The 27,376-nt window shown below is 34.6% G+C and overlaps 1 protein-coding gene across 23 annotated transcripts in view; it reads right to left on the reverse strand.

Moving 5' to 3' along the window:
* MCTP1 (multiple C2 and transmembrane domain containing 1) overlaps positions 1-27,376 on the reverse strand; it is a 535,596-nt gene that overhangs the window by 203,611 nt on the left and 304,609 nt on the right. For 15 of the 23 annotated variants that reach the window (XM_042990107.1, XM_042990065.1, XM_042990052.1 and 12 more), the window contains 4 exons: positions 24,311-24,422; positions 14,742-14,780; positions 5,785-5,844; positions 376-453 (listed from right to left, as the gene is read on the reverse strand). In XM_042990107.1, the coding sequence (XP_042846041.1) occupies positions 376-453; positions 5,785-5,844; positions 14,742-14,780; positions 24,311-24,422 (289 nt within the window). The remainder of the gene's footprint in view (positions 1-375; positions 454-5,784; positions 5,845-14,741; positions 14,781-24,310; positions 24,423-27,376) is intronic. The other 8 variants (XM_042990128.1, XM_042990093.1, XM_042990189.1 and 5 more) reach the window with 5 other exon arrangements.

Consider the following 27,376-nt stretch of genomic DNA (forward strand, 5'->3'; position numbering starts at 1 on the left):
GTATTTCCAACATGTGCCCCGTATGATTCTCACACGCACCGAAGTTTGAGGTCATTCGCATAAGGAATATTCATCCAAGTTCAGATTTAATAAAGAAAATCAACACACCAGGTAACAATATCAATTTCCAATTCTGAGGCAATTAGTCAATGACATATATCTTTAGTAAGATTTTAGAACGGGTGAGCTGGCATTTTAAGAAGTGTATTAGTTTATGTGTTATTCCTTGAAAAGGAATTCAAGAATTCAATTCCTTTTCCTATGTATAAAAGAGGTTAGGCTAGGGAATAGGTTTTCAGAACAGTAAGTCAGCCAGGAGAGTTCACAGCTCATGCAAGCTCAGAAGAAATAAACAAACTGAATGACTGAACTTACTTGTGCATTTTGGTAATAAGTACTCTGAAGCTCTGCTCTGCAGAAGCCCAGGACAGGAAAAGCAGGCCTGCCGCACGTCTGGATGGAGATGAACGATCAGAGCTGTACGGGAAAGCCTTGTGCCTCTATCAACACCTCATTTCAATTAGAGTTCAGCATTACTCTTCAAAGAAACATTATTTGGAAAAGAATATGTATTTGCCTCCAAGTCACTGTCGGAAAACGTCTTCTAGCACAATGAAGATCAATGCCAATGGAATAATATAATTTTCAGCCACTGTTTTCTTTAGTGGCGTAATGCAATGGTCAAGAAAATAAAGGACAGAGATTAAACGGTGATGGATCCTGCTTCAGTGGTTTCAGCTTTTTGTTAATGGGTGTCGCAGTGAAAAGAACCATAGCAAGAGAAATCATGGAAAGTCTGCTGCTTCAGAATATTTTGGAGACTGTTTCCAACATCAAAAAAGTGATAAGGCCCCAGAAGAGTTTTTCATGGACAGGCAACAACTATGATATGCTAACTACATCCCACATGCGAATCTTTTGCAATGATTAGAGAGATCTCTAAAGCAACCGAGAAATTTTACCCCACATAATTTGCCCCATTTTCTCTTTGTTGCCCCATGCCTAAGAAAGCAATCATAAAGTCCCTGTATTACCAAGACCAAGAGCATCGGGGTATGGATTAAGAAAGACGCAGCTGAGCAAGAAATACTAGAAGGAAACTATCATGATAAGCTGAAAGTTTGTATGCAATGACGAGAGCACCTGGACAGTCTTCAAACAATAGTATTATCATGAGATGAGAACATCAACAGGGAGGGTGAGATTTGGCCCATGTGAAAGGTTAGATCATACACAAAGAAATAAGCATGTTTTGAGCAACTATTAGGCACTGGGGTTTTCATACTCCAGCATCTTTCATGACAAATATTGTTAAGGTAAAGAAACTGAGGCACAGAGTTGATAAATACTCTACTCAAAGCCAAATGATTACAGATTGGCAAGACTGAGATTTGAATCTGGGTTTCTGATACCTAATTGACGGTTTTCTGCACTATTTCTCATGCTTTGGACAAAGCTTAAGAAGTTCATAATACAAAGAAAAAAAGGGGGGAATGTGTATAGGATTTGTTGAAATACTTTGACTCTTGTTTAGACAAAATATATCCATGGGTATAGATTACTGAGAAAGGCTAATCAGGGACTTAGAGGAAGTAAAAGTGGGCAGGTGGTGATAACTCTAGCATATATTGTTCAGTAAAGTATATGAGAGTTAACTGTGTTCCATAATGAATTATAGTCTACATTTATTAATAAGGTAGTGAAACTGTAGAATCTCACAAATAAACTGAGAACACTTCTGTACTTCAATTCTGGTTATTAGAGTTTCTTAATTCAATTCCTTGAAAAACTGGATCACTAACAGAAGGAGGTATCCTATTATTCTAGATCCTGATTAAAAAACAGATCAAAACAAACAAAAAAATCTCTCTAGATTTAACATATGGCTATAACAACCCACAGGGTCATATTAATCTTCTCCCTGATATATGCAAATAATCCCTGGCTTTTGCTATCTTGGATTTCATTACCTGTGTACAACCTAATCCTTCCAAATGAGCCCCAGACCCTGTGAAATGAGTGAAAGACATCACTGTGTCTTTACAATAGCTGTGTGTGGAGTCAGCTCACCTCTATTTTCAGCACAGAGGTGCACATGCTTTTATTTAATCAAATGATCCACGAGACACTACAAAGGAGAGATAATGACAGCCTAGAATGACTGTTTTGTGCTGCAAAGCCTGGAGTGTGGAGCAATTATTAGCTCAATCCCAGGCACAGGCATGTTCTATCTTTTCCTTTGCCTGCTGAGTTGATTCCAGTGAATTACACCTAGGTGATGAAGTCCAACAAGCAGATTTGTTCTACAGTCCATCTGTCTGCTCAAAGCAGGATTGCCTTTACAGAAAACCTTCCCAGGGCTTTGTCCAGCCTAGTTTAAAGTGTCTCATGTAATAATAAAGCTTCGATCCCTTTTTTCTTAGAAGATGATTCACGGCACTATAATCCTTAGAGAAATTCTCCTGGTTTTTATCCTTCAACTTTCTTTCCTATTTCTGTTGCTTCTTGATATAACTTACGGTGTCAGGAAGGTATTTATGTTTACTTCAGATGCTTTAACTACTGTCTCAAAGCTTAACTGTAGCCAAACAAAAGTTCTCAAGCTTTTACAATGTTTGCTCAAAATATATACTCATAGAAAATCATTACATATGCTGTAATCTTGTTGGCTAAAGTTGGCTTGTTGCTAACGTAATGTATTCGTTTCCACCAATAATGTAAAAAAAATAATGAGTCCTGGGTTTGACTTACACTTTTTCTTTGGGGACTTTTAATTAAATGTTACAAATATATTTTTTCTGAAGGTCTTACTTTCATACCTGAAGATATAAATAATACCTGCACTTTTCTTGGTTATATGTCATATATGGTTGAGTTGTTAAGAATGCAAACACTTCAGCACAGGATAACATTCTTGTGTGATAAAACCAATACTTCTCTTTGGCCTTCAGGGTCTTCCTTCAACCACACTTTGATATGACCCTACTGTAAGATGGTGCTCTGACATAATTCCTAATTGTTCTGTATTCTATGCACTCTTTTTGGCCCATTTCATATTACGAGCAATTTCTCCATTTTTCTATATGAGGTATCTTGGTATAGCCCAGCCATTCTCCACTTAAACAATCTTAACATTTCTCTTTAATTCACTACAGCATTCTCATAATCTGGTTTGTTCAATTAACTCTCAGTCATGGAAATCTAAATGTCCAGTCAATGGAGTTAATTGGGAAAAACTTAAATGTACTAAATATTTGAAGCAACAGCACCAAGTTATCACCCTTTATTGAGAAGTTAAAATCTTTAATGAAATTCTGACTTAGAGTAATCCAAATGGCTTCATATAGTATTTGTTGCTTTTATGAAAAGTATGGTAATCACTATATATCCATTGCTTAATGTTTTGTGTTGTAAGATATCATGTCTTGATGAATTATAAATATTATGCCTTTGGAAAATCAGACTATTTCTGTACCACTTCGGTCTTTTCTTTCTATTATTTTGCTCTCAAGGAAATTAAGATCTAGCAAGTAACCATGACATTTATTAAGTAAGTTCTTGCCAGGATTTAGTTTCACTCAATGTAATTCAGTTGCTGTCTCCTGGATACATGTATTGATCCTTATAAAGAAGCTGATAAAAGCTCATAAACACACATATATGCCTCATGTAAGATTCTATCTGAACTATTTAGGTCTTCTGCATATCTGAAAATGTCTATGGAGAAACTCCTTTGCTACACATCTCTTCTAAAAGCTAATAAACATAAAAAAATCACAATACAAATATTACCTGGGCAAGGAGCAATTAGGTCAGTTATCGGAGTGACTTTTAAACATGAATATGAAAAATCATACTTATCCCAAGTAGACTTGATCAGTGATTTGCTGATTTTATAAGATGGGACCTCAAACATAGCAACATCACAGCCCTCAACACATCCATCTATCAGTGGGTTAATGAGCTGTGGGGGAGAAGGGTTACATAATGCAAGAAAAATCTGAAAGGGAGTCAGTGAAGAAAAATTAAAGGAAGGCTTTATTTTTACATCCTATCTGTATTCATTATTGAGCCCAAAAGGAACTTAGTTGCTTTAAACAATTATTTCTGTGATATTCAGAGAAAGAAAAATATTGGTCCTGGTTGATCCTACCATTTTCAGGGATGTCAGGTCAATGGCATCACTTCTCTGGGCCTTAGTTTCCTTAGTGATAAAACAAATGACCGCTAAATGTTCTGTTTTTATGACTCACTTGGTTAGTTACTCAATATACGCTCGGAAGAAAAGATATTAGATTATGTACCTCAAATACAAAAAAAGCTATCTTTTAAATTTGCATATTTCTTATTCTAAAATAAGACAGTTAAAGAAATTGAGAAAGGTTAATAAAGAATATTTAAGGGTGAACACAACCAAATGGAAAGTACTGGTACATGCAATACTAATTTGGAAGTAGCAAAGATTGTGAAAGAATCATTTGAAAGGGAAGGCCTTAAAACTTATTTCTTATGCAATTGATCCTGGTAGCAAGGTTTCATTCATAAAGATCGGTTTGCATGTTTGCTGCATATAGAACAAACTCAACAGAGAACACTCCTGAATTCTGCTCTCTTGGCAAAGAAGTATACCGTATGAATACAGAGGCTGCATTTTTGCCAAAAGCCAAATTCCATTTAAGGTGATATAACAATTCAAAAGCAGTCACTGTGTTCATGGATAATGCGTGAACATACAAGAGAAATTATTATTATTTTAGCAAGGACACCGAATAGCAATAGTGGAGGTAGCCGTCAGTAGACTGAAAGGAAATGAAGATGCTATAATAATTAAAATAAGCTCACACCAATAACAGTGTGTGTGGAGGGAGCAATGGATGAAGAGATGTGGTTTACGCTGGCTCATTGGTCAAGTCAAGGCATGACTTAATTTAGGGTATGCCAGTCTGCTTAAAAGACACTGCAACAAACCTTACAGTTCTAAAGGGGAAGGGTAGTTTTCAGTCAGTCATGAGCAGTTGAAGAGCCAAGGAAAGAAAATGGTAAAGCCTTACGAGTGTAGCATTTTCATTGCAATATCTATCGCTAGGTAATCATGTACCAAGTGTGAATTTTCAAAGAAAGAGGGAAACTCTTGGCAAAGTAATAAGTGCATTTGTAATAAATCGTGCTGTGCATAATGCAGAATTAGAGCAGAGAAAATAGGATGACAGAGCTCGTTATGTTTAAGTCATGAAAGAGTAAATAACATTAAATTGCAATGGCATTTAAAACAAATTCTCTGTGGAATTTTCACTTTTTTCTTTATTTAAATCAACAGCAGAGTTGCTGTTTTCTAATTCATAAGTTTTTTTTTCAAAGAAAGAACACTGATTATGTAGTACGTATATAGTATAAGATCACTGTAATAGAAGTAAATTTTTCCCAAACAGATGGAGCAGATTTTACAAGAAGGGAAAAAAGAAACTTAACGGACTCTCTAGATAGCACCATTATATTCCTGGAAGGCCTGTGGGCCTCTAGCTGTTAAGAATTTGGGATAAACTTAGTCCCACAAGCAACTGACTTCAAAGCAACATATTAAATACATGAAGTTATTAGTTTATACAAATTAAGAAATGCAAGAGTCACTCGAATGACTTGGAATAAAAGTTAATAAAGAAGGCAATGGAATACATTTTTCTGAGACCCATTTTAAAAATGAATTTCCTAATTCACACTTAACTTTCAAAAATCACTATTCAGAACCAAAATCAAAAATATTAATATAAAGGATTTCGACATTACCCTCCAAAAGAAAGACTTCACAGAGAAATAAGATCCAACCACTTCATTTTCTGAAAGATCCTAAAAACAAACAAATATTTAGCTAAATTTTGAGGTGTTTTTGAGAATACTTAATTAGCCCAATGAAACCAAAATAAATAAAACCCCAAAGTTATATGTCCTATGACACTTTCGATGTTTATAAACTGTTAGTTTTCTTTCCTTGAGTAAATTAAAGTTTTTCTCTTATTCATATCTAATATCAATGGCGATAAGTTTAGAAAGGATTATTTCTGTAATTTTTAAAGAATCTACTTACCTCTTTATTTTAAATTGTTGATTATTATATCTCAAAGTGTAACACTTTATTTTAGAAAATAGAACTGTTCAAAAGTACTTTAAGATTTTGAAATAAGTCATATAACATCTGTGCCTTTTAACAAAACAATTTAACACCATAGACCCACAGAGCGTTTTTAAAGAATAATAGTAGCAATTTTAGTCATAATCATGTACCTACTCAAATTTAGTTTAATCCCTATTAAAAACGTCCTAGTTTTATGATATAATATAGAACATAGATAATACAAGTTAGTTAACTTGGGCCTTACAAAAATAATTTAATAAAATGAATACTGAGAAGAGTAGCAATATCCTAACAAAACATCACGTTGGGTATTTTATTACTTAATCCTCAGACATTTATAGAGTAAAACCAGTTCAACTTCAGGAAATCAAATCATTGTTGGTCACTTTTAAGGAGAACATTTGCATTACATGCATCTTTTAAATTGGTATGTTTTGCATCCTGTTTCTGGGTGTCAGTTATGGTAAAATTGTGGGAATCTGAGGACCCGTATCGGGCAGCATCTACCTCTGACATTGTGATGAATCAGAAGAAGTTTTGTAACTTACTTGATTCCTCCATAACTTTGTGTTAGCGACTAAGACAGTGGCCCAGCACCTCACATGATGCCTATTGCATAGTAGGTGCTCAATAAATAATTTGTGGATTGTTAGTTACTGGGCGTTTCCACTGGTTAGGTATAGATATTCCTTCCAAAAATCATATCAGAAAATAATAGTGAGCTAACATGTTTAGGGTGTACAGCAAGTTGTATAATTTAAATTTAGAACTAGAATTACATTAAGGATAATTTATATAATCTATCTGTTTTGTTTGTTTGTTTGTTTGTTTACACAAAATCTATTTCTTACTGAAATGACTTTCACTTTCCCAAGTTACCTGCATAGGATTTGGTCAGGTAGCATGGCTAATGTCAGAGGTTACTAGGAAGAACTCTTGAGTTTAAGACCTTGTTTTATCATCACTACAGAGTTATAATTCAATTACATGTACAGCTATGGTTCTCATCTGTCACTCGTAGCACACTGTCACATCAGTATCTCAAAAAAAAAAAAAAAAAAAAAAACCACGCAACAAACAACAAGTCCTGAAAAAACACATTTACCTTTGGACATTGGGGCATGATTGTTACAAGGAATGACTGTAGTCTTTTGATGCTGTACACTGTTTAACTACAAAGACCTTCTTCCAGATTTTACAAAAGATGTGTGTTTCTTTTCTATTGCTAATTCTCTCCTTACTCTGATTCCCAATTCTTTTAAAAAAATTTTTTTTAATGTTTATTTATTTTTGAGACAGAGAGAGACAGAGCATGAATGGGGGAGGGGCAGAGAGAGAGGGAGACACAGAATGGGAAGCAGGCTCCAGGCTCTGAGCCATCAGCCCAGAGCCCGACGCGGGGCTCGAACTCACGGACCGTGAGATCGTGACCTGAGCTGAAGTCGGATGCTTAACCGACTGAGCCACCCAGGCGCCCCTCCCAATTCTTTTTAAATTAAGCAGCATGTTTGGCAACATGTGGAAAATTTTAAAGTATCATATTAAAGGAACTGAAGTCTTGAAGTCTCCTTACACAATTTCCCAAGAGCCAATAAGACAAGTAATAGAACAGTGAGTTTTACCTTAACGTAAAATGCATTAAGGCAACTTAAATGGAGGTGAGAGTACTGGCTTTAGACTCAAGACAGTTACAACAAATAATATGACCATTAAACATTCCAAAGTATTGTTAATTCATTTAAAGTTCAAGTGGTCTAAGGTGACTAATGTTGAAACCACCAACTTCATACTTTTCATTCTTCCTCAGATGAATACCCTTTGAGGGTAATGAGATAATTATGTAACTGGTACGCAAAGAGATTGATGAATTTGTGTGGGGGGGGAGGGGGAAGGGGAAATTTTAATGATCAGCATTTAGAACTTAGGTTTCTCTGTTAAAATTTAAGAAACAAAAATATTAGCCACATTTGGATCCACTGACGTGCTCAGGCTGTGCTTTTCATGCCATGTTTAATTACTTCTGTCATTATTCATCAACTAAAATTTATATTTCATTTTACAACCTACATTCTCATGTAAATTTAGGCCTTTATTTCAAATGGAACAACTTAATTTTCCTGTGGACCCTTATGTCATTTATTGCCTTGATGAATATAAAATCCACAGCAGATGAGGCGTGGCTTTCCTTTAGTGAGAGTTTCTAATAATAACAATAATAATAAGACACCTGGCATTATGATAAAGAGTTCTAAAAAAAAGTGATTTTTTGAGGGCAAGATTTCAATCATTATTGTAGATATTCAGTTATATTTCTGTCCCCATTGGAACAAGAATCTGATAAATGAATGAAAGGCCATTTTAAAAATGCTAAAATTATAAATTAAGAGCAAAAGGAAACAGAACAAAGAGCAGAGACATCAAATTGATAAAGGCAAATTATTGACGTTATCCTGAATAATGAATCGTTGAGTATTTATGCTGAGGCGTTGCATTTATCAAAGTAGCTAGACACATTGAGAATATCTTATTTAAATCTAGTTTTTGCCTCCAAAACACCAATACACACTAAGAAAGTTTATCTTCAAAGATCCAAAATCCTACTGTGAACCTAGAAAGTAACAAGATTGTAAATTTAAAAATATAGAAGATATGTTTTTTCGCCAGAGAAATAAAACTAAAGGACAGTTGATTTCTTTCCTAACAAATGAACATGATGCTGTATTTAGTTCAGCCTCCTATTTAAATACATCATAAAAATCTTTAAAGACTTTGTCATTGGATGAACAAGGATTAGCCTTGAACTTCTGTTAATTGTGATATTTTTCATTAGCTTTAATGGATACAGGCCTTTAAACATATTGTAGTTATCATAATTCAGCAATTCTTCAACACTCAAAAACTCACCACAGATTTGAAATTGGGAAGCCTGAGATTCAAACGTGAAGGTCAACCCAGGTAGCCTTCATATTACACAGAGTATTTTTAAGGTGCACAATTCCTTTTCTCAATACTCTCTAGGCATTTAAGAGGTTAGAAATAGATAAACCCATAAGTAAATAATTTTCGTAGCCTTTCCTGGTCTGACTGAAATCACTGTTTATCAAAGCTCTATAGCTCTTGGTTGCCCCCACCAAGTTGAATAGGTCTATTGATAGTTATGTAACTAAAAACAGGGACACGAAGTAAGTAGAAATTACAGTGAAGTTCTATTTTCCTGTTTTCTTGGTTACTCAAATAGGTGCTCATACCATTTATACCCATTAAACACCAATATGATTCCCTCTGCAACTCCAACTGTCCATTTAAATATTTCTGACGAGAGACAGACAATCTCAACTCCCCAGAGGACATGCCCTGTAACTGAAGGCTGGCTTTGCTTTGTCTTTTATTTTCCTAGAAATTTTAACTTAAATCTTTAATTTGTGCATTAGCGTGTATGTATACACACATGCATGCATGTGTATCTATTACTGTCAACCATGGCTTTGAAAGCAGAATCTTCACAAAATTATGATTTATTTTCATTGAGGATATTTAGGGAACTTTAAAACCAACATATCTCCTCCTAGTCACATTCAACTTAATATGCATATATACATGTGTGTATATACATATATATATATACACACACACATACATATATCACATGTATACATATATATGTTAGATATATCTGAGGTACATCATATATACACATATATATATCTTTGAATTCAAAGGCCATATAATCTTGCAAACCAACAGTTAGCTCCATTATCCTGGAGCCACGTTGTATTAGTTCCCTCCCTTTGGTCAGTCTGGAGAGGATCTTGGGAAATTGTCAGCTCACTGGGGAACACATATTAGCAGTGTGCATGCCAATCAGTGACCCACAATTAAACATTTTAGAGCCAGCGCACAGGCGTCAAGGCATTCGTCTTCTGCCTGAGATTACCTTTTGTCCTTTCACTTTGTGCCAAGTCATCCAGCTTTGCTCCCTCAAGGACCCACAACATTTTAAAAATTCAACAAGAGCGGTCAAATAAATGTAAAGCCACTGTTACAGCAAATCCCTGTAGTTATGAATTACAATATATAAAAATGTATGATATTTTATACCAATGGGAAAATATTGTCAAAACAGCAAGAAAAAAAATCATCTCTACATAAAATTTAACCATGGCTTCATGTAATTTGTGGGATAATAAAATATTTACTGCACTATGATATCTCTATTTTAGATAAACTTACTACAAATTTTGAGAGTTCAGTTGATCGAGGTAAAAATAGTCTTTTATATTAGAAATGCCCATGCTATTTGCCTTTTGTTCACCACTGCACTTGGGAATCTCAGAAGCCTTAATTATGAGGTTGACTTTATAGCATTCCCAGATAACACAGATTTGGTAGTATAAATAGTGGTAAGGACTTTTAAAAGAACATTGTATTTCCTTTGGAAACACGTTAGCATCTCATTTTTTCAAAAATTTATGCATAATAATTTTAAATGAGACACCAAAGAAAAGCCTTTTAGGTCCTCACGGGTGAGAGAGTCAATGACCAAGAAAGCTCGTGTGTTTTGCAGGTTTAAAAAAATCATCTATTTATTATCAGGATGTGAAGTCTTTGGAGAAAGAACCTAGTAACTGCTAAATAATGACTCCCCCCCCCCCCCCGCTATGTCGGACTGTGTGATATACCTAAAAATGTGTTAATCTGTTTCTCTAACGTTTCTTAAATTAAAGCACTTAGAGGTTTTCACTGATGCATTTTTAATGTGTCATCCAAGGTGTCAGGTTTAACTACGCCCTGCAGACTTAGAGTGGAAAGTGTTCTCTAGTTTAAATTAACAATATCCTTGCCAAAAGTCTTATTAGAAATTGCTTCATTCACCAGTGAATAAAGTGTTTTATAGTTCATTAAAATTATGCTAAGTGATTATAATAAAATCTTTATAAAAAAGATATATTACTAAAAAAATAAGCCATCAAGTAACAGAAGATATGCTAATGAGACATGATCACAAAGTCCATATTATATTATTCAAAGGATTATCTCTTCTTAAAAGATTTCTAAACTGTTATTGTTGAGAATATGAATTGCAGTGTGTATATCTTTATATTATCAGAATGTTTATGTCTCGTGTAATTAAAGCGATTTATTGAAAGTACATAAGTTTATTATCACACTTATCGATAAACTAATTCTTCTACATTAAAATACACACACACACACACATACACACAATGTAGGGTAAAATCATTTCTGCTTATTGTCGGTCTGACAGGCAATTATTTCATTATTTTTTTCTATTTTTTGTCTGACCCCACAAAATTTATTCACAAAACACATATACATCTTCTCTTCTGAGCTCATGAAATTTTCTTGCTGAATAATTTAACCTTAGAATAAATTATCAATGATAAGCTTCTTCTAAAGAATAAAATATTGCAATAATTCAAAGCATTACCATTTTTCTGCCAAAATGCATTTTGTCATGTAAGTATAACTCGTTGACCAGGATAATTATTCAGTTGCCCAAGTTTAGGGAGACACTGATCCCTTTCTTCTGAAAATAACATTTTTCTTTAACAGCTGAGTGTGAGGCAGGATTACAAATGTGCAAGATGGAAAGTATGCTTGTAGAAAACCGGAATGAGAGTTTTAAAAGATGTTATCATTCCCAGAAGAGGAGCTATGAAGAAATTCATAATTATTTCCTGGTTAACATACCGTTCAAATACAACATGTATCATTCTTGCTTGTCAGAAGCAAGTTTAGGTGTATTTATTTTCCTACTTGTTAGATGGTAACACAATTACTCTAAATTATATGGAAGTCAGTCCTGAACAGCAATTATAATTCCCTGCCCTCAAGTTGGCTATTCAGTTATTTTCAATAGTACATACAATTCCACATTATAAAAGTGCCACAAATAATATGATTTCCATTGAAAGAATCAATTATTGACGAGATGATGAACATGGTGAACCGATATTTAAGTAACAGGAAACCCTATGAGCTGATACACTTGCATACACGGGGGGCGGGGGGCGGGGAATGTGCATATTTAAAACATAACTATGTCAATTTAGTTTTCCCTTTCCATGGTTACGTCACTTCTGAAAACAAAACAAAACAAAACAAAACAAACAAGAAGAGGAAGAAAAACTCCATACTAGAGAATGTCTAGCAACATTATCAGACTGTATTTAAGTCTTTGCCACAGAGTTCATAATTCTCAGATTTTATAATCACCGTTGGTACCCACACACAGACTGCACATAACAGTCCTGCTCCAGAGAAGCAGGAGACCTCATTCTCACAAGTCAAGATTCCAAAGAAAAAAATGACCTGTTCATATGAAAAATTCACCTTTGACTTTGAGCGAAGTTGTATCAAAGGTAAAATACCTGTATTTGACTGTAAGGCAAATAAATTATATCCTTTTACAAAAAACAGAAGAGGAAAAAAATCTTAGACACACGGTCTTGAAGGAGAAGATTGAAATAATTAGAAAAGGGTTACATTTCCACAAAACAGTAACATGATAATACATAAAGCTACATGGTACAGCCACTTATCCCTTAGTTTCCTGGGAAGCACAATTTGCTTGAACATCATTCTTCCTGCATTAATTCCTGAAGGAAGGAGCTGGGGACGCAGTTTCAGTGTGTGTGAAGGACCATGGATTGTGTGGTAAATGAAGTTACAAACTTTCCCTTGATTTTGAACTTAACACCTTGTTCTTATAACACTAATGTGGATGAATATGACAAATGTTTTAGGGGACAGTGATGATTGAATGAATTAACAGGAGTTCAGTATGTTCTCATAGAAAAAAAAGCAAATGAGTGAACTGATTTTCCTTTACTCAGCACTCAATATCCCCAATAAATTTTATAAAACGGAAAATCCCTTAGGCTAAAAACCCCAAAGCCATATTACTATTCGAACTAAAAATAATCTGCCAACTACCCCAATAAATGCAAAGCTAGACACAGGAAATTCTGTATCTTCAATGGCAAGCCAGAAAAATGACAAGCCAGTCTGAATGTACAAATGAATTATTAATAATAAATTAGAACTTTCAGAATTTTAGAAGTAACAATAGTGTTGAATAGATGTTTATTAGTCTTTTTTAATTTTTTGTAGACCAAAGTAAAAGATGCAGATTTATATTTACTTAATTATTCAAATTAAATTTAAATATATATTAAATTATTTAAAGAAGAATCTTTATATTTATTCTTTCTTTTATACTACAATAAATGCATCATTCTTGCTAATTAATACTAACTACTATATAATATCCTGCTCTAGCATTACACCTTAACTGCATCTGGAACAGGAAATATTGATATATATTAATGAATTACAACGTTTTTACCCAGCTGTGTCATAATGTAGACACAGAATAAGGAAAGCCAAATTACGCAACTTTCAAAAAATATGTTTTTACAGAATACTAATTTTGAAGTATAATTACAAAAAATATGTAATACCAACATTAATAGTGCAAATATTTCTTTAAGACTTTTTGAAACTTTATTTTGGTCAATAAAAAACACAGTGAATACTAAGTCAGAAATATTCAGCAACTTTCTTTAGTAAATGGTTTTCACTTTATTAAAATATAATGGTGATTTTTAATGTAGCCCTGACCTTTTTGTGAGCCAAGTTATCTTTCTGTCATGAATACTATAAGAATTGAGAAGAAACTGTACAGTAAGAAGTACTTGTTATAGCAAATTAATACATTACCATAAATACAAAAACCTTTTGATGTATTTTCTTAATTCACAGTAATAAAAATGACAAAATTAAAGACAAATTTAAGTAATAGCATGATTCAATCAGAATGAAAAAAAAAAAAAAAAGATTGTCATGTTCCAGGGTCTAAAAAAATTACTCACACTTAAAAATGAGTGCTGACTTTTTAAATGGAAATTTGAACAAAGATCTTTAGAAATAAAATCCCTTTATTTCAAGGAGTAATGTCAGTTTCATCTTGATATTTATTTGTGTCCAAGAGTGGTACCACCACTCAACAAATACAGAGTTTAGTTTGTATCTTAGATACTTTACAAGTTATAAGAAGAGCAAGGACTTTGTAAGTTACAGGAACCATAAACTCTTCTCACTCCCAGGAGTCATTTATTTCTCGAAGTGAGAAGAGGCAATGATGGAAAACTCTTCTCATTACAGGCTCCACAGATGTAGCCAAGAGGAATTTTTGAGTTTAGAAAGCCTCACATTTAGTTTTCAGTGAACAAAGACAGTGAGTTACGTGGATCTTCCTTCTCTCTGGAGTGGTCCCTACCCTAACCCCATCATTTTATTCCTGATCGGGAGCAAAGACATTTTCTAGACCCTGTGGCACACACAACAGAAACCAGATGCTGAGAAGTGACCAGGCATTAGCAAGAGGATGATGTGGATGTGATTGATCAGTGTGATTTCTAGTTACTTAAAAAAAGCATCACGTGATTTACTTAAAGTTATGGGAAAAAAAGAACAAGGGTGATGAAATCCTGTAGTACAGTTTGAAGAGGTATGAGAGAGATTTGGAAATGCAGCTGATAGTTCTTCTCAACAAGAAAAGCTGAAAGATCACATGCTAAGCCATTACCTTACTTGATCTTTTCCAACTCTTCCTCATTAGCATTGTCTGTAAATGAAATAAAGCATTTTCATTATCTTATCACTCAAGTACAGAATAGGGCAGCCAATTGTTTTCTAGAGGAAGCTTAACATTTAAACAGCAGTTTCCAGCAACCAGTATACAAGACAAAATTGTTTTCATCACGTACACACAGCTAGAAGAAGCACCTTTAACATTCAAGCAGTCTTTCTGGTGAGAGTTCATTTGCTTTATTCTTTTGTATAAAGAAATGAGACGGTACTTTTTAAATAGAATGGAAAATTTGAAATATCTTATTATTGGCTGGGAAAAAAAAATATTGCATCTCATGATTGGCAATGGTTCCTTTTGGTGCTGGAGGTTGAGGATGTACTGACTCGACCAGGTAACTTGTCTCTTCAAACATGTTCAAAAGCCTGTTGCTTTGGTGGCATCTTAGAATTGTCTCTGCTTCCAATTAATCTTTCAAATGTGAAAATGCTTTCAAATGTGAAAAATACTACATTAGTAGATCTTCCTGCTAAATGTTTAGCCATAACATATCCTTTAAATTAGTTTTTTTTTTTTTTTTGTCTGTGTGTGCCATAGTAAGAAGTATTTATGGCTACAAGTTTTATTTAAGGTTAATGGAAATTTGTAATGAGTGCCCAAGATCAGTGGTCTCTTAAATAAAGTAAGTCATAAAAATCCAAAGATATTTTATTTACTCCCCAGTTTTAAATTTTTCTCAGTTAACACTGTGGTATTAACTTCCTGATTAACCTCTTTACCCTCTCTTAGCTTTATCATTATCTTTAATGCTTATGAAGTGGAGAATAGGGAATATTTGGAGAAAGAATATACCTTTTGAAGTGCTTGTCATATTTGTATATTAAGGAGGCACACTGGTACCTTTAACAACTGTATCTCCTTCAGCAGAATTCACTATAAAGCAGGACCATTTCAAAAACCACTCATAAATCACAAAAATACAAAAGAAAATTTTAATAAAAGATTAAGTCATATAGAAGACAACCTTTGGCCTAAACCAAGACAATAGAATTATGTGAAGGTTCTAGGACAGGAAAAGAGAAAAACATGAAATTGTCAAAGATAAGGATTCATTTTTATTCTTTGTAGATAGTGCTTTTATAGGTTATATTTTCCCTATATATCCCCTGTGTTAAATATTGACCAAAATATGGAAGACTAGTGGATTTCCTAAGGTTACAATAATTCCCTATTTTATTTTGAATGGAGCCAGGAAACGGCAAAGCAGTATTATCAAATACTATTATAGAAATATTTTATATGTTTTCTAAGTACTAACATGCAATTTATTTTGAAGCAACAAAACCTACCATTGGGTTGTGGAGGTGTCCATACAGTGGCCATGTAATAAATGTTTGTTATTGATCTTAAGTGAGTTATTGTCATTATCATCATCATCATCATCATCACTCCCACCACCACCTCCACCACACCTTCTCCATCATCACTAAAAGGCAATTGGAAACCAAATACTTTTGTGGCATGCCATATTAACAAAACCTCCACCACTGGGAGTCAGACAATAAATCTTCAACTTTCTGAGAAAGCAGAGTTTCAGTGAACAGAGAATGATAATTCCTAGAGACACTGTTTTCAGTCAAATCAAGTGAGAATAATTAAGATAAATAAATAAATAAGCAAAATCTTGTAACTCATGGCCATTTATTATCATCACCTAGTTTCTAAGGATCTCCTAAAATTCCATTCTGTAAGAAATGGTATACTGTGAAAAAGGAGCTAAGAACAGGAGGAAGAATTGAATCTCAAGGCAACACTACTCAGTATTACACAGATTTACTACTGCTGCTCGAAACCACATCCCTTGACTCAGAGCCACGGCATAAAATAAATCCTCATGATGTAAAGCAAACTATAGGGTTTGTATTTTTTCTATCTCTCAAAATTGGCTTTACAAATAGACTGCAAGGTATCGTTTTTCAGACTGGGACACTGATACAAACAAAAAGTTAACGATTTCCCAAAGTATAAATATGCAATATTTGGCAGTTGTGGGAACAAATTCATTATTTTCCTGATTTGGTTTCTAGAATTCTATTATTAGATCCAGTGACCCCCAAAATGTGCCTAGATTTTTAAAATTATTAATTAATTAATTCATCATGATAAGTGTACTCTTTAATCCCCATTCTTTATTTCATCCATCCCCTACCCACCTCCCCTCTGGTAACTATCAGTTTGTTCTCTACAGTTAAGAGTGTTTCTTGGTTTCTTACTCTCTCTCTCTCTTTCTTTGCTCATTTGTGTTGTTTCTTAAATTTCCCATGTGAGTGAGGTCATGTGGTATTTACCTTTCTCTGACTGACTAATTTTGCTCAGCATTATACTCTGTAGCCCTAACTGTGTTGTTACAAATGGCAAGATTTCATTCTTTTTTATGGCTGAGTAATATTCCATTGTGCATATATATACAATATCTTCTTTATCCATTCATCAATCAGTGGACACTTGGGCTGCTTCCATAATTTGGCTATTGTAAATAAGGCTGCTATAAACAAGGGGTTCATGTATCCCTTTGAATTAGTGCTTTTGTATTTTTTGGGTAAATATCCAGCAACATGATTACTGGATCATAGGGTAGTTCTATTTTTAACTTTTTCAGGAACCTCAAAACTGTTTTCCACAGTGGCTGCACTGCGTTCCCAACAGTGCAAGAGACTTCCTTTTTCTGCATATCCTCACCAATGCTTGTTTCTTGTGTTTTTGATTTTAGCCATTCTTACAGGTGTGAGGTGATATCTCATTATAGTTTTGATTTGTATTTCCCTGATGATGAGTGATGTTAGCATCTTTCCGTGTGTCTGTTGGCCATCTGTATGTCTTCTTTGGAGAAATGTCTGTTCATGTCTCCTGCCTATTTTTTAATTGGATTATTTCCTTTTTGGGTGTTGAGTTCTTTACATATTTTGGATACTAGCCCTTTATAGGATATGTCATTTTTAAATATCTTCTCTCATTCCATAGACTGTCTTTAGTTTTATTGTTTCCTTTACTGTGCAGAAACTTTTTATTTTGATGTAGACCCAATGGCTTATTTTTGCTTTTATTTCCCTTGGCTTGGGAGACATATCTAGAAAAATGTTGCTACGGCGGACATCAGAGCCATTACTGCCTATGCCCTCTTCAAGGATTTTTATGGTTTCAGGGCTCATATTTATATTTTAATCCATTTTGAGTTTATTTTGGTGTATGGTGAAATAAAATGGTCCCTGGATTTTAGAACAAAATTTCTGCTTCTTGAGCCAAGCCAACTGGATAAACAATGTGTTTAAGCATCCTACTCCTAAGTTTCTTTTTCTTTTTAGATATTTGGGTTAAGCTAGATTCAGTAAAGCTGAAAACAGGAGAAAAGTTTTAAAAAAGTGAATTTAACAAACATACTATTAAACTATGAGACATGTTAGAGAAGAAAGATTGGGGAATGTTAAAGATAGGAGATAAAGCAAATTATAGAAAAATAAGATTTATTTTTTGCTCTATGATCTTAAGCTGAGAAACATATGAATTTTGTTTTTGAATGCATCATTATCTAATATTATTATAGGATCATCAAAATTCTTCATTAACATCTCAACTTTCTTTGAAGCCAGTGAAAGAATTAAGTAACATAAAAATATGGCCTGTGATAGAGCTGCAGAACTGATTATGTTTTTATGAGATTCTACAATCTCAATCCATTTTTTGCTTTTATTTTTTGTTGTAGTGATATTTTTCAGGCAATTGCATGGTTACCATAGATACAAAAAAAATTATCACAGAATAGCTAGACAATATAGTGTATACATCTTATAAAATATTAAATTTTTTATAAGTGTTTTTAAAAAAATGTTAGCTATGAAAATAATTCAGAAAAATTAGCAAAATAAACCATCATGAAAAAAAAATTTCAATTCACCAAAGAGTCAATTCATATGTTTCTTATAATCTTCTATTTTTTAGCTTTAGCCAAGCAATTTGTAGGTCTAGGAGTGTGTAACACAAATTCACTCACTTTTATTTCACAAATTCTCCAATGAAGAAAGCTGTGGACTGAACTCTGCTAGAAAAAGAGCCAGAAAGAACTCAAACACACTATCAGACCAAAATACCATATACAGGACACACATGTATGCGCTACAGACTTTCGTAGGCTCAAAAACAAGACATGCATTCGAAACAGAAATGACAGTTGTGTCATGCAATTCATCAGCATGCCCCTGCCCCCCACGAAGATTTTGGTTTCTCATACACACAATGCTGGAAACTTAAAAAAAAATGTATATAAATCTGTTCACATCTGATATTTTTTTTAAAAGACTCAATGATGAACTCAATGGACAAGATTTTAATATAAGCAATTTTGAAATACTTTTGCTATTACTCATACTATACTCCTCAAATTGCTGTAATTAGACACCGCATGTTTTGGAGGCTTTAGTAGATTCAGTAGGCTGGTAGGATTTTCAACTCATTCTTCAGTTTTACTGATTTCCAGAACTGGCAATCCACACAAGGAGAAATCATCCCAACTGCATTATTCATGGAATGTAGTGTCAGTATTAACAGTGTATAAAAAACTTGCAAGATAACTGATTTAGAAACTTTGGCACTTTTTGATGCTAAGTACTCTGTGTTTACACTTAATTTATTCCTACTTTTGATAGCATTTTCTTAACATTAATGTTCTACTTCCTATTTGATTGTTAGACCTTATTTGTTAATGGCTCTTGAAAACTCCCGTCTTCCATTCTCTATTTTAACACATATAAAATATTTAGCAAAGTTTTATAAATATAGTCATAAGAATAAATATGGAATTCTTAGACTAAAATCTTAAATCCCAAAAGCTTAAAATAGATGATTTCTGTGCTAATAATCAAAGAGAACAGAACTCTTAAAATTTTGCTGTGTGAGGATCAATGCAAAAATCATCCTCTATTCCTTCCCTATATATTATGCTAGATATTATATGGAACTGTGAGGCATTTAGTAACTGATTTCTGGTATGCTATATTTTGAGTCTGAATTTTTCTAAATAAGATTTGTTCCTGGATAATTTGTAAATTTCACAATAGCATTTTCACTGAAGCAATATAATATATATTTCAAGCATACAAAAATTCAAGTTGAAGATACATTGGATCCATGATTGTTTTTAACTAAAAAACTTCAATTATATTCCAGGAAAATATATTGGAGTAATACTAGACATGTGACAAAAAGAAAAATACAGTGACATGCTTCTAATGCATTGTTATTAATATCTTCATAGAGCAACACAGACTGATTTTAAGCAGATTATCATTAATGTACTAATTTTAAGAATGCAGGGGCGCCTGGGTGGCTTGGTCGGTTAAGCGTCCGACTTCGGCTCAGGTCATGATCTCACGGTCCGTGAGTTCAAGCCCCGCGTCGGGCTCTGTGCTGACAGCTCAGAGCCTGGAGCCTGCTTCAGATTCTGTGTCTCCCTCTCTCTCTGCCCCTCCCCTGTTCATGCTCTGTCTCTCTCTGTCTCAAAAATAAAAATGAAAACGTTAAAAAAAAAAAAATTTTAAGAATGCAAAAGGAAATTAATTATTTAATACTGTTTGTGACAATCTCAGGGATTTAAATACTGAAGTAAGAAAAAAAAATCTTAAAATACCTTTCCCTGGACCTTTGAAGTATCCCTTCAAATCCTCATAGAATTTCATCTGCAACTCATTGAACAGCCACTAGGTACAGAAAGCTGGACTAGGTTTTGAATGCAGTCGTCAAAAAAAAAGATCATCAGAAGCAATAATTTATATATACTTTTTTTTTTTAACCAGAAGTGATAGGATAGAGAATGGAGTTGATGGGAAGTAATTTAGGTAGGGCAAATGACAGTGAAGAAAGCCTGGACTCGAGAGAAGGTGAGATCTGCCAGAGTTTGTATGGCTGGGACAGAGGTTACCAGTGGCAGAACATATGGTGCTCATTGGAGAGCTTTAAAGTCCCTCATCAGGAGTTTCCATTTAATTAGAGAAATAAACACATGTCACTGAACACTTAGAAGAAGAATAAAGAAGACATTATAGAACCTGGCACAATGCTTATAGAGTCAATAAATGTTTTTTGATCCCTGCCCAGCCAACAAATGGTCCTTGTTCAGAGTTTCAAAATCTCATATTAGTGTTGCTTAACAGTTTTAGAGATCTTAATAAAATAGCTATACAATTGTTATATAGACCAAAACAAGCAAGTAAACAGAAGCAAATTTATGTCTTTGTTAGAAATTTTCATCCTGTAAGCACATGCTTAGAAACCCTGATTCAAATCTAGGACATCAGACTAGCCAGGATACTGGGGATGCCACCAGAATTACCTGTAGGAGATGTTTCATACTTCCTTCCCTCCCCCTAAGGTCACCTGGCTTCTCTGCAACCACCCCCATGCTCCCAGCTGTTAATCACACCCACAAGGAAGAGCAAGTGCAGTCAACCTGACACCTGGATGATGACACCCTTGTCTCCATTCCTCAGGTATGACTGAGGTCAGTGTGGTCACCAGCCAGAAGCTGGCTCTGATACAGGCTGCAACAGGTTGTGCTTTCCTGAGGCACTGCGCCCTAGCTAAGCTACTTGATTCTCAGGTGAAAGTCAATGTTAGTATGGGAGGGGAGAAGACATCATTTTTCACTGGCCACAGCAGAATGAATTCAGTGCTATTTGGAACTCTGAAGGCAAGGGCATGAAGTAAGGCAGTGCATGAACAATACTTGGCAGTAAAGGATTTCTTTCAAAAAGCTGGAGTAGCAAAAGGCAGGGATTTGAATCAAGAAAATGGCACAAAGATTTCAGGAAAGGCTCTTTGTGTTAAGGGTGAATGGGGCTGGAAAGGTACAATGAGGAAAATGGAAAAGGAAGAAAAGATGAATCATACCAGATTTTTGACGAGCAACTGCTTCATGTAACCCACCTGTTCTCTTCCCATTCATGTGTGATAAATCATTGATGATCAATAATCAGGCACTGTAATACCTTTAAATGATATTTGTCTAAATGGACATTGAACTGAAATAATAAATTTGAGCAGCTATGGAGACTGGAAGATTTTTACAAGAAATGTTAAAGAAAAAATAATGTTGGGACCATTTTGCCGGTGCTGACACTCATTTCTGTGCAGTTTAGAGCAATTCAGCAGCTTCACCATAAGGTCTCTTGGTACTAGCTTGATCTCTCAAACCGTCAGTTTGATGTTAGAGCACTTAATAAATATTCCTTTTATGCAAAAATTCAGCAGACACTCCATCATCAAATCACCCAAATAACTAAACCAGCCACCATATCATTCTAACTTCCAATAATATTGCCAGTCAAATAATTTGGGATATATATGACCTCAGGCACTTAGGTATTTTCATTTATGAAGCGCTGTTCCTCATTAAAATAACAAAGAACCCCAAACAAGAATATTCTATCACTAAATTTTGTTGATTTTACCTCTCACCAGTAAACTTGCTGATTTCTTTCCATCTCTATCTCTGATAATGCTAATCCAAACCTCCATCATCTTCCCCCAGGATTTATGAAATAATTAGTCCTATTTGGTCTCCAAGTATCCGTTCTCATTCTTCCATCTGTTTTCCACAATGCAGCCACACAGCTATTTTCAAAAAGCAAATATGATTATGCCACTTCCTATTCATAGACTCTTGGAGAATCACCACAAACCTTAACATGGCCAACAGTCCTTACATGGTCTGGGCATCTCCTGTCCGCTGTCGTCATGCACCATGATCTCCCACACTCTCCTCTGCGTACATCTTTTCTGAGCTCCAGTACTTTTTCAATTACTGGAGTGCAGCATAGGGCCTTTGCATGTGCTGTTTCCTTCTGCTTGAAATATCTTCTCTCTTCCTGGTTTTTGCTTTATTATCTCCTATTCACACTTCAGACCTCAGGTCTCATTTGGCTTCCTTAGAGAATTCCTGCTACCTTAACTAGAACAAATTCTACTACATTCCCTCTTAACAGCAACATGCACCTCTCTTTCATGGCACTCAATACAGTTGTCATTTTAAATTTCCTTCACTAATGATTTGATCCCTGAGTTCTCCACTGGATATAAGTTCTATAGTATCCTATGGGTTTAGCATAGGACCTGGCTTATAGTAGGTTTGGTCAGTACTAGCATTATTTGAATAAAGCAATAAATAAACACTTACAATTTATTCCTGTGTATGGATTAGCCAGCTAGGATATACTCCTTGGCTTCCACTAGGTGAAATAAGGTATTCTGAATTGGCGATTTCTACAATGATGGGTTTCTATTTCTAAATATTCTCTGTTAAAAAAAAAAAGTCCTCACCTACCCTTCCTTTTGTACACATGGGCCTGTGCATATGCACACTTACACACTTTTTTTTTTTTACTGTGTTAACTTCTCACAGTAGGTATCTGGTAGTCCTTGTTGGAAAGAGAAATGTACTTCTCACTGAATTAAGTATGGATACTTAAATCATACTTAGCAAACACAGCGTATGAAAATGTGTGCTCACTGTTTAATTTTTTAAAAGGGTAGAGCAAAATACTTGTTGAAAAGGGTGAGTTTTCCAATGAGTTTAAAACACTTCCAAATTTGAAGTTGGGATTCACTATTTTAATCTATAGTCTCCTGAAAAAATGTCAAGAATACCTTTCCAGCAGACAACATAAACCAACTTTAATCATGCATTATTTGAAGACAGCAATACATACATTGCTAAAGGAGGGTATGTGTACTTGCCCAAATAGTTATATCTACTCCTAAAATGTGTTATAATCAAAACTTGTGAGAGCAGCTCCCGGTACATGAAAGCACACTGAATCTAATGAGGACTCTCCGGTAAACTGTTGCAGAAAGTGCATTGGCCAGCATACTGATGCAGGTCACACCTGGTATTTTTTAATGTCACTTCAACATGCTGGAGTAATTGGCTCCTCTGTCTCCCTTGTAAGTTTCTCACTGCAGCATGGTGTGCAAGGAAGTACAGACAGCCAGTGCTGGAAAATGGGTAACAGCTATATGGAAACCCATCAAGAAGATGAAGAGTATTCACTTATCATTCAGCAAACAAATACCAGAAAGCAAAAACTCTATTATAATTTCACCTCATTTTCTTTGTGATGGTACGCATGACAATACAGTCAAAACATCAGGGTCTGGATACCTCGGTACGGAATTCCAAATACTCAGTTCAGTAGCAAATGTATTCCCTGAATGAATACTACCATTTGTCTACAATATAACATGTCTGAAATTGGGAAATGAAATTATAATAACAGATGCAAACGTGTCCCTTATTTACCACAAGAGGTTCTGATCTGGAGCACAGAACAGGAAATTTGAATTCAAAAGATATAATACACAGGGACTAGCGATACCCAGGATACTTACAGAAACAAAGAACAGGCCAGATTTTCATATGCTGCTTCTTTTTATTATCACCTCTGGATTCAAAGAAGGCTCATGACATTCCACCAAGTGATAACAAGAAAGCACTCCTCCTAGGCTGTGGGGGAACTTACCACATCCCTGTGTTCTCCTTCTTTAGGGGTAAGGATGACGGACAGCAAAATGATTCCAAGGTAGTGGTCAGGATAATGAGGATCTTTCAGTGTGAGGGTGACATCTGTGGGCCTATGATATACAATATTAAGATTGTAAACCATCATTAAATATATAAGCCAAAAATATATTTTATATTGACAATTTATTATTTTTAAGAAGAAAATAAATTTTGTTTTCTTTTACTTTCCTGGTCCAATTTCTATTGTTATTAAAACATCATTAATGCACTCTTATCCAATAAATTGTGGACCAACTGGGTGTACTTGGATTCACTGTGTAAGTCTCAGTCCTTTCTGTGGTTCTAGAAAGCTAAGAAACTATAAAAGTATAGAGAAATGTACAAGTGCCTTCTTTATAATCTCTAAACACACAGAAAGCCAGATATTTTCTATAAATTTGAGTCCAACAAGTAAATGAGGGTCATTTACAGACCACTACATGATTTAGAATAAAGAGATGAGTGGTAAAAGAGGAAAAGATAATACATAACTTGCCTTATATGCATCATAGACATATTTCCTTATTGTGTAATTATTTTTAACACAGTCCATTGTTTAAAATAATGCTACTATATTTTTTTGTCTGTTTAAACCTATGCCTAAACAATTTTTAGATTCAGAAACACAAGGAAACCACTACTTGGTCAAGTTGGTGAATACTTAGAAGGCTTTAGAATTAAGTATGTCTGAAGAAGAGATTATGAATTACTCGGTATTACCCAAAATAATTTTAGAAAATAATGCCAACCACACATTGAACTGACAATGTGTAGCTAATATCTTATTTCCATATCTCAGTTAAACATATATTTCAATTTTAACAAATGTATGTTAAGCATTACAGTGTATATGCATATACTATATATATACATATATGTTTGATATATATTTTGATTTGGTTCATTTGTTGAACAAATAGGAGTTCATGCCCCTCCACCCCCAATAAACCTAAGGGACTGTGGAATATTTGACACAAAACCTGAATCTTTAAATGTTGGCAAATTAGGAACGTTCCCTTACTTGCTCAGTCACTTATTCATTTCATTCACAAAACATATATTAAACACATATGAAATACCACACACTGTGGTAAATCTTGGGTAAAACCAGAGGTTAAGATCAGTGATAATATCATTATCTTTAGGGAGCTTAATAATTAGTAAATGCTACAGTTGGAATCTAGTACTGGGGAGAGGGCTTGATGGGGAAAGCTGGTCCAAATAAAAATTTTCAATCCTGGCTGCATATAAGAATCCACTGGGAAGCTTTAAAAAAGTATATATTCCTGAATTCTACCCATGATGACCCTGGTTCTATAGATCAAGGTTGGGTCTGGAAATTTATATTGTTTATGAAGCTCTCTAAGTGATTTTCCCATACAACCAGGATTGAGAACCAAAGATACTTTTAAAAAAAAGTTTTTTTAACATTTATTTATTATTGAGAGACAGAGAGACAGACAGTGAGCAGGGGAGGGGTAGAGAGAGGGGAGACACAGAATCTGAAGCAGGCTCCAGGCTCTGAGCTGTCAGCACATAGCCCGACTTGGGTCTCAAACTCACTGTGAGGTCATGACCTGAGCTGAAGTCAGTCGCCTAACCAACTGAACCACCCAGGCGCCCGAACCAAAGATACATTTTAAGGCTAAGGTATTATAATACTAGGAAACTTTTACATGATGCTTAAAGTCAAGGAATAATGTTATGAAAAAGATGAACTGTTTTCCAATGCCAGAGGTTTTTTTTGTTTGTTTGTTTTTAAGTAGGCTTCATGCCCAGCATGGAGTTCAACACGGGGCTTAAACTCACAACCCTGAGATCACGAGTCAAATACTTAACTGGCTGAGCCACCCAGGTGCTCCCCAGTGTCAGAGGTTTTAACTGAAACATGAAAAATTAGATTGATAATATACATGTTATAACAGTCGTGATACAAATGGATCCAATATCAATTTAGTTACAACTAATCACCGTGGTTTGACAGCAACAACTTGTTCCTTTCATTTTAACAAATTCATGTTAAGCATTATAGAATGTATGTAAATATTATACATAGACACATGTTTTTATATGGAGTTACAATTTGATTTGGTTCATTTTCCTATAGTGAGTACATATAAAATTAAAAGAAAACTTACTATATTTTTATAATGATTACATGATAAAGATTTAAGAACATTTTCAATTGCTTGATGATGATGATGATGATGATGATTTTCTCTCAAAGTAAAACTTTAATGCATTACAGATAGCATAAGTATTTATATGGCTAGTATTATTATCCATTTATCTACACCTAGGGACTATTGATTTCTACACAGAATGTAATGGCATACACCATCATGTGGTTTTAAAAAGTAGTAATTTGGTGTTTACATAGTTTTGGGAGGAAGGAATGATTAAATACATAAAATAAGTAGAGTGGCAAAATAAACACCAAATGCTTAGATAAATGTCTTTTTATTTTCTTAATCATCCCATATTTTTCCATTTAAGGTTATTTTTCATCAATGATTTATCTTTAATAGGGAAAAAGAGAGATTTATGCTCTGTGATTAAATACAGCGGTTTGCATATCCTTTAGCAGAAATCTATACAGAAAATAGTTGTGGCCTTTATAGAACACCACAGCCCATTGAGCTGGAGCTCAGTCTTCATGGTAACGGATGACATAAAACACTATCTTGGATGGGGCGCCTGGGGAGCTTCGTTAAGTATCTGCCTCTTGATTTCCGCTCAGGTCATGATGTCAGTTTGTAAGATAGAGTCCCTGTCACAGGCTCTGTGTTGACAGCATGGAGCCTGCTTAGGATTCTCTCTCCCTACCTCTCTCTGCCCCTCCCCCACTCACTCTTGCATGTGGGCTCTCTCTCTCAAAATAAATAAATAAACTTAACAACAACAACAACAACAACAACACTATGTAGGAAACTTCCTTCCACTGTGGTGAGTGGGAGGCCGGCAATCACCCACATTCTATCATTAGGTCAGCCTGCGCTAAGCTCTTGACTGGAATAGAGGACAT

This window comes from Panthera tigris, chromosome A1 (assembly GCF_018350195.1).
Source record: "Panthera tigris isolate Pti1 chromosome A1, P.tigris_Pti1_mat1.1, whole genome shotgun sequence".
Taxonomy (NCBI): domain Eukaryota; kingdom Metazoa; phylum Chordata; class Mammalia; order Carnivora; family Felidae; genus Panthera; species Panthera tigris.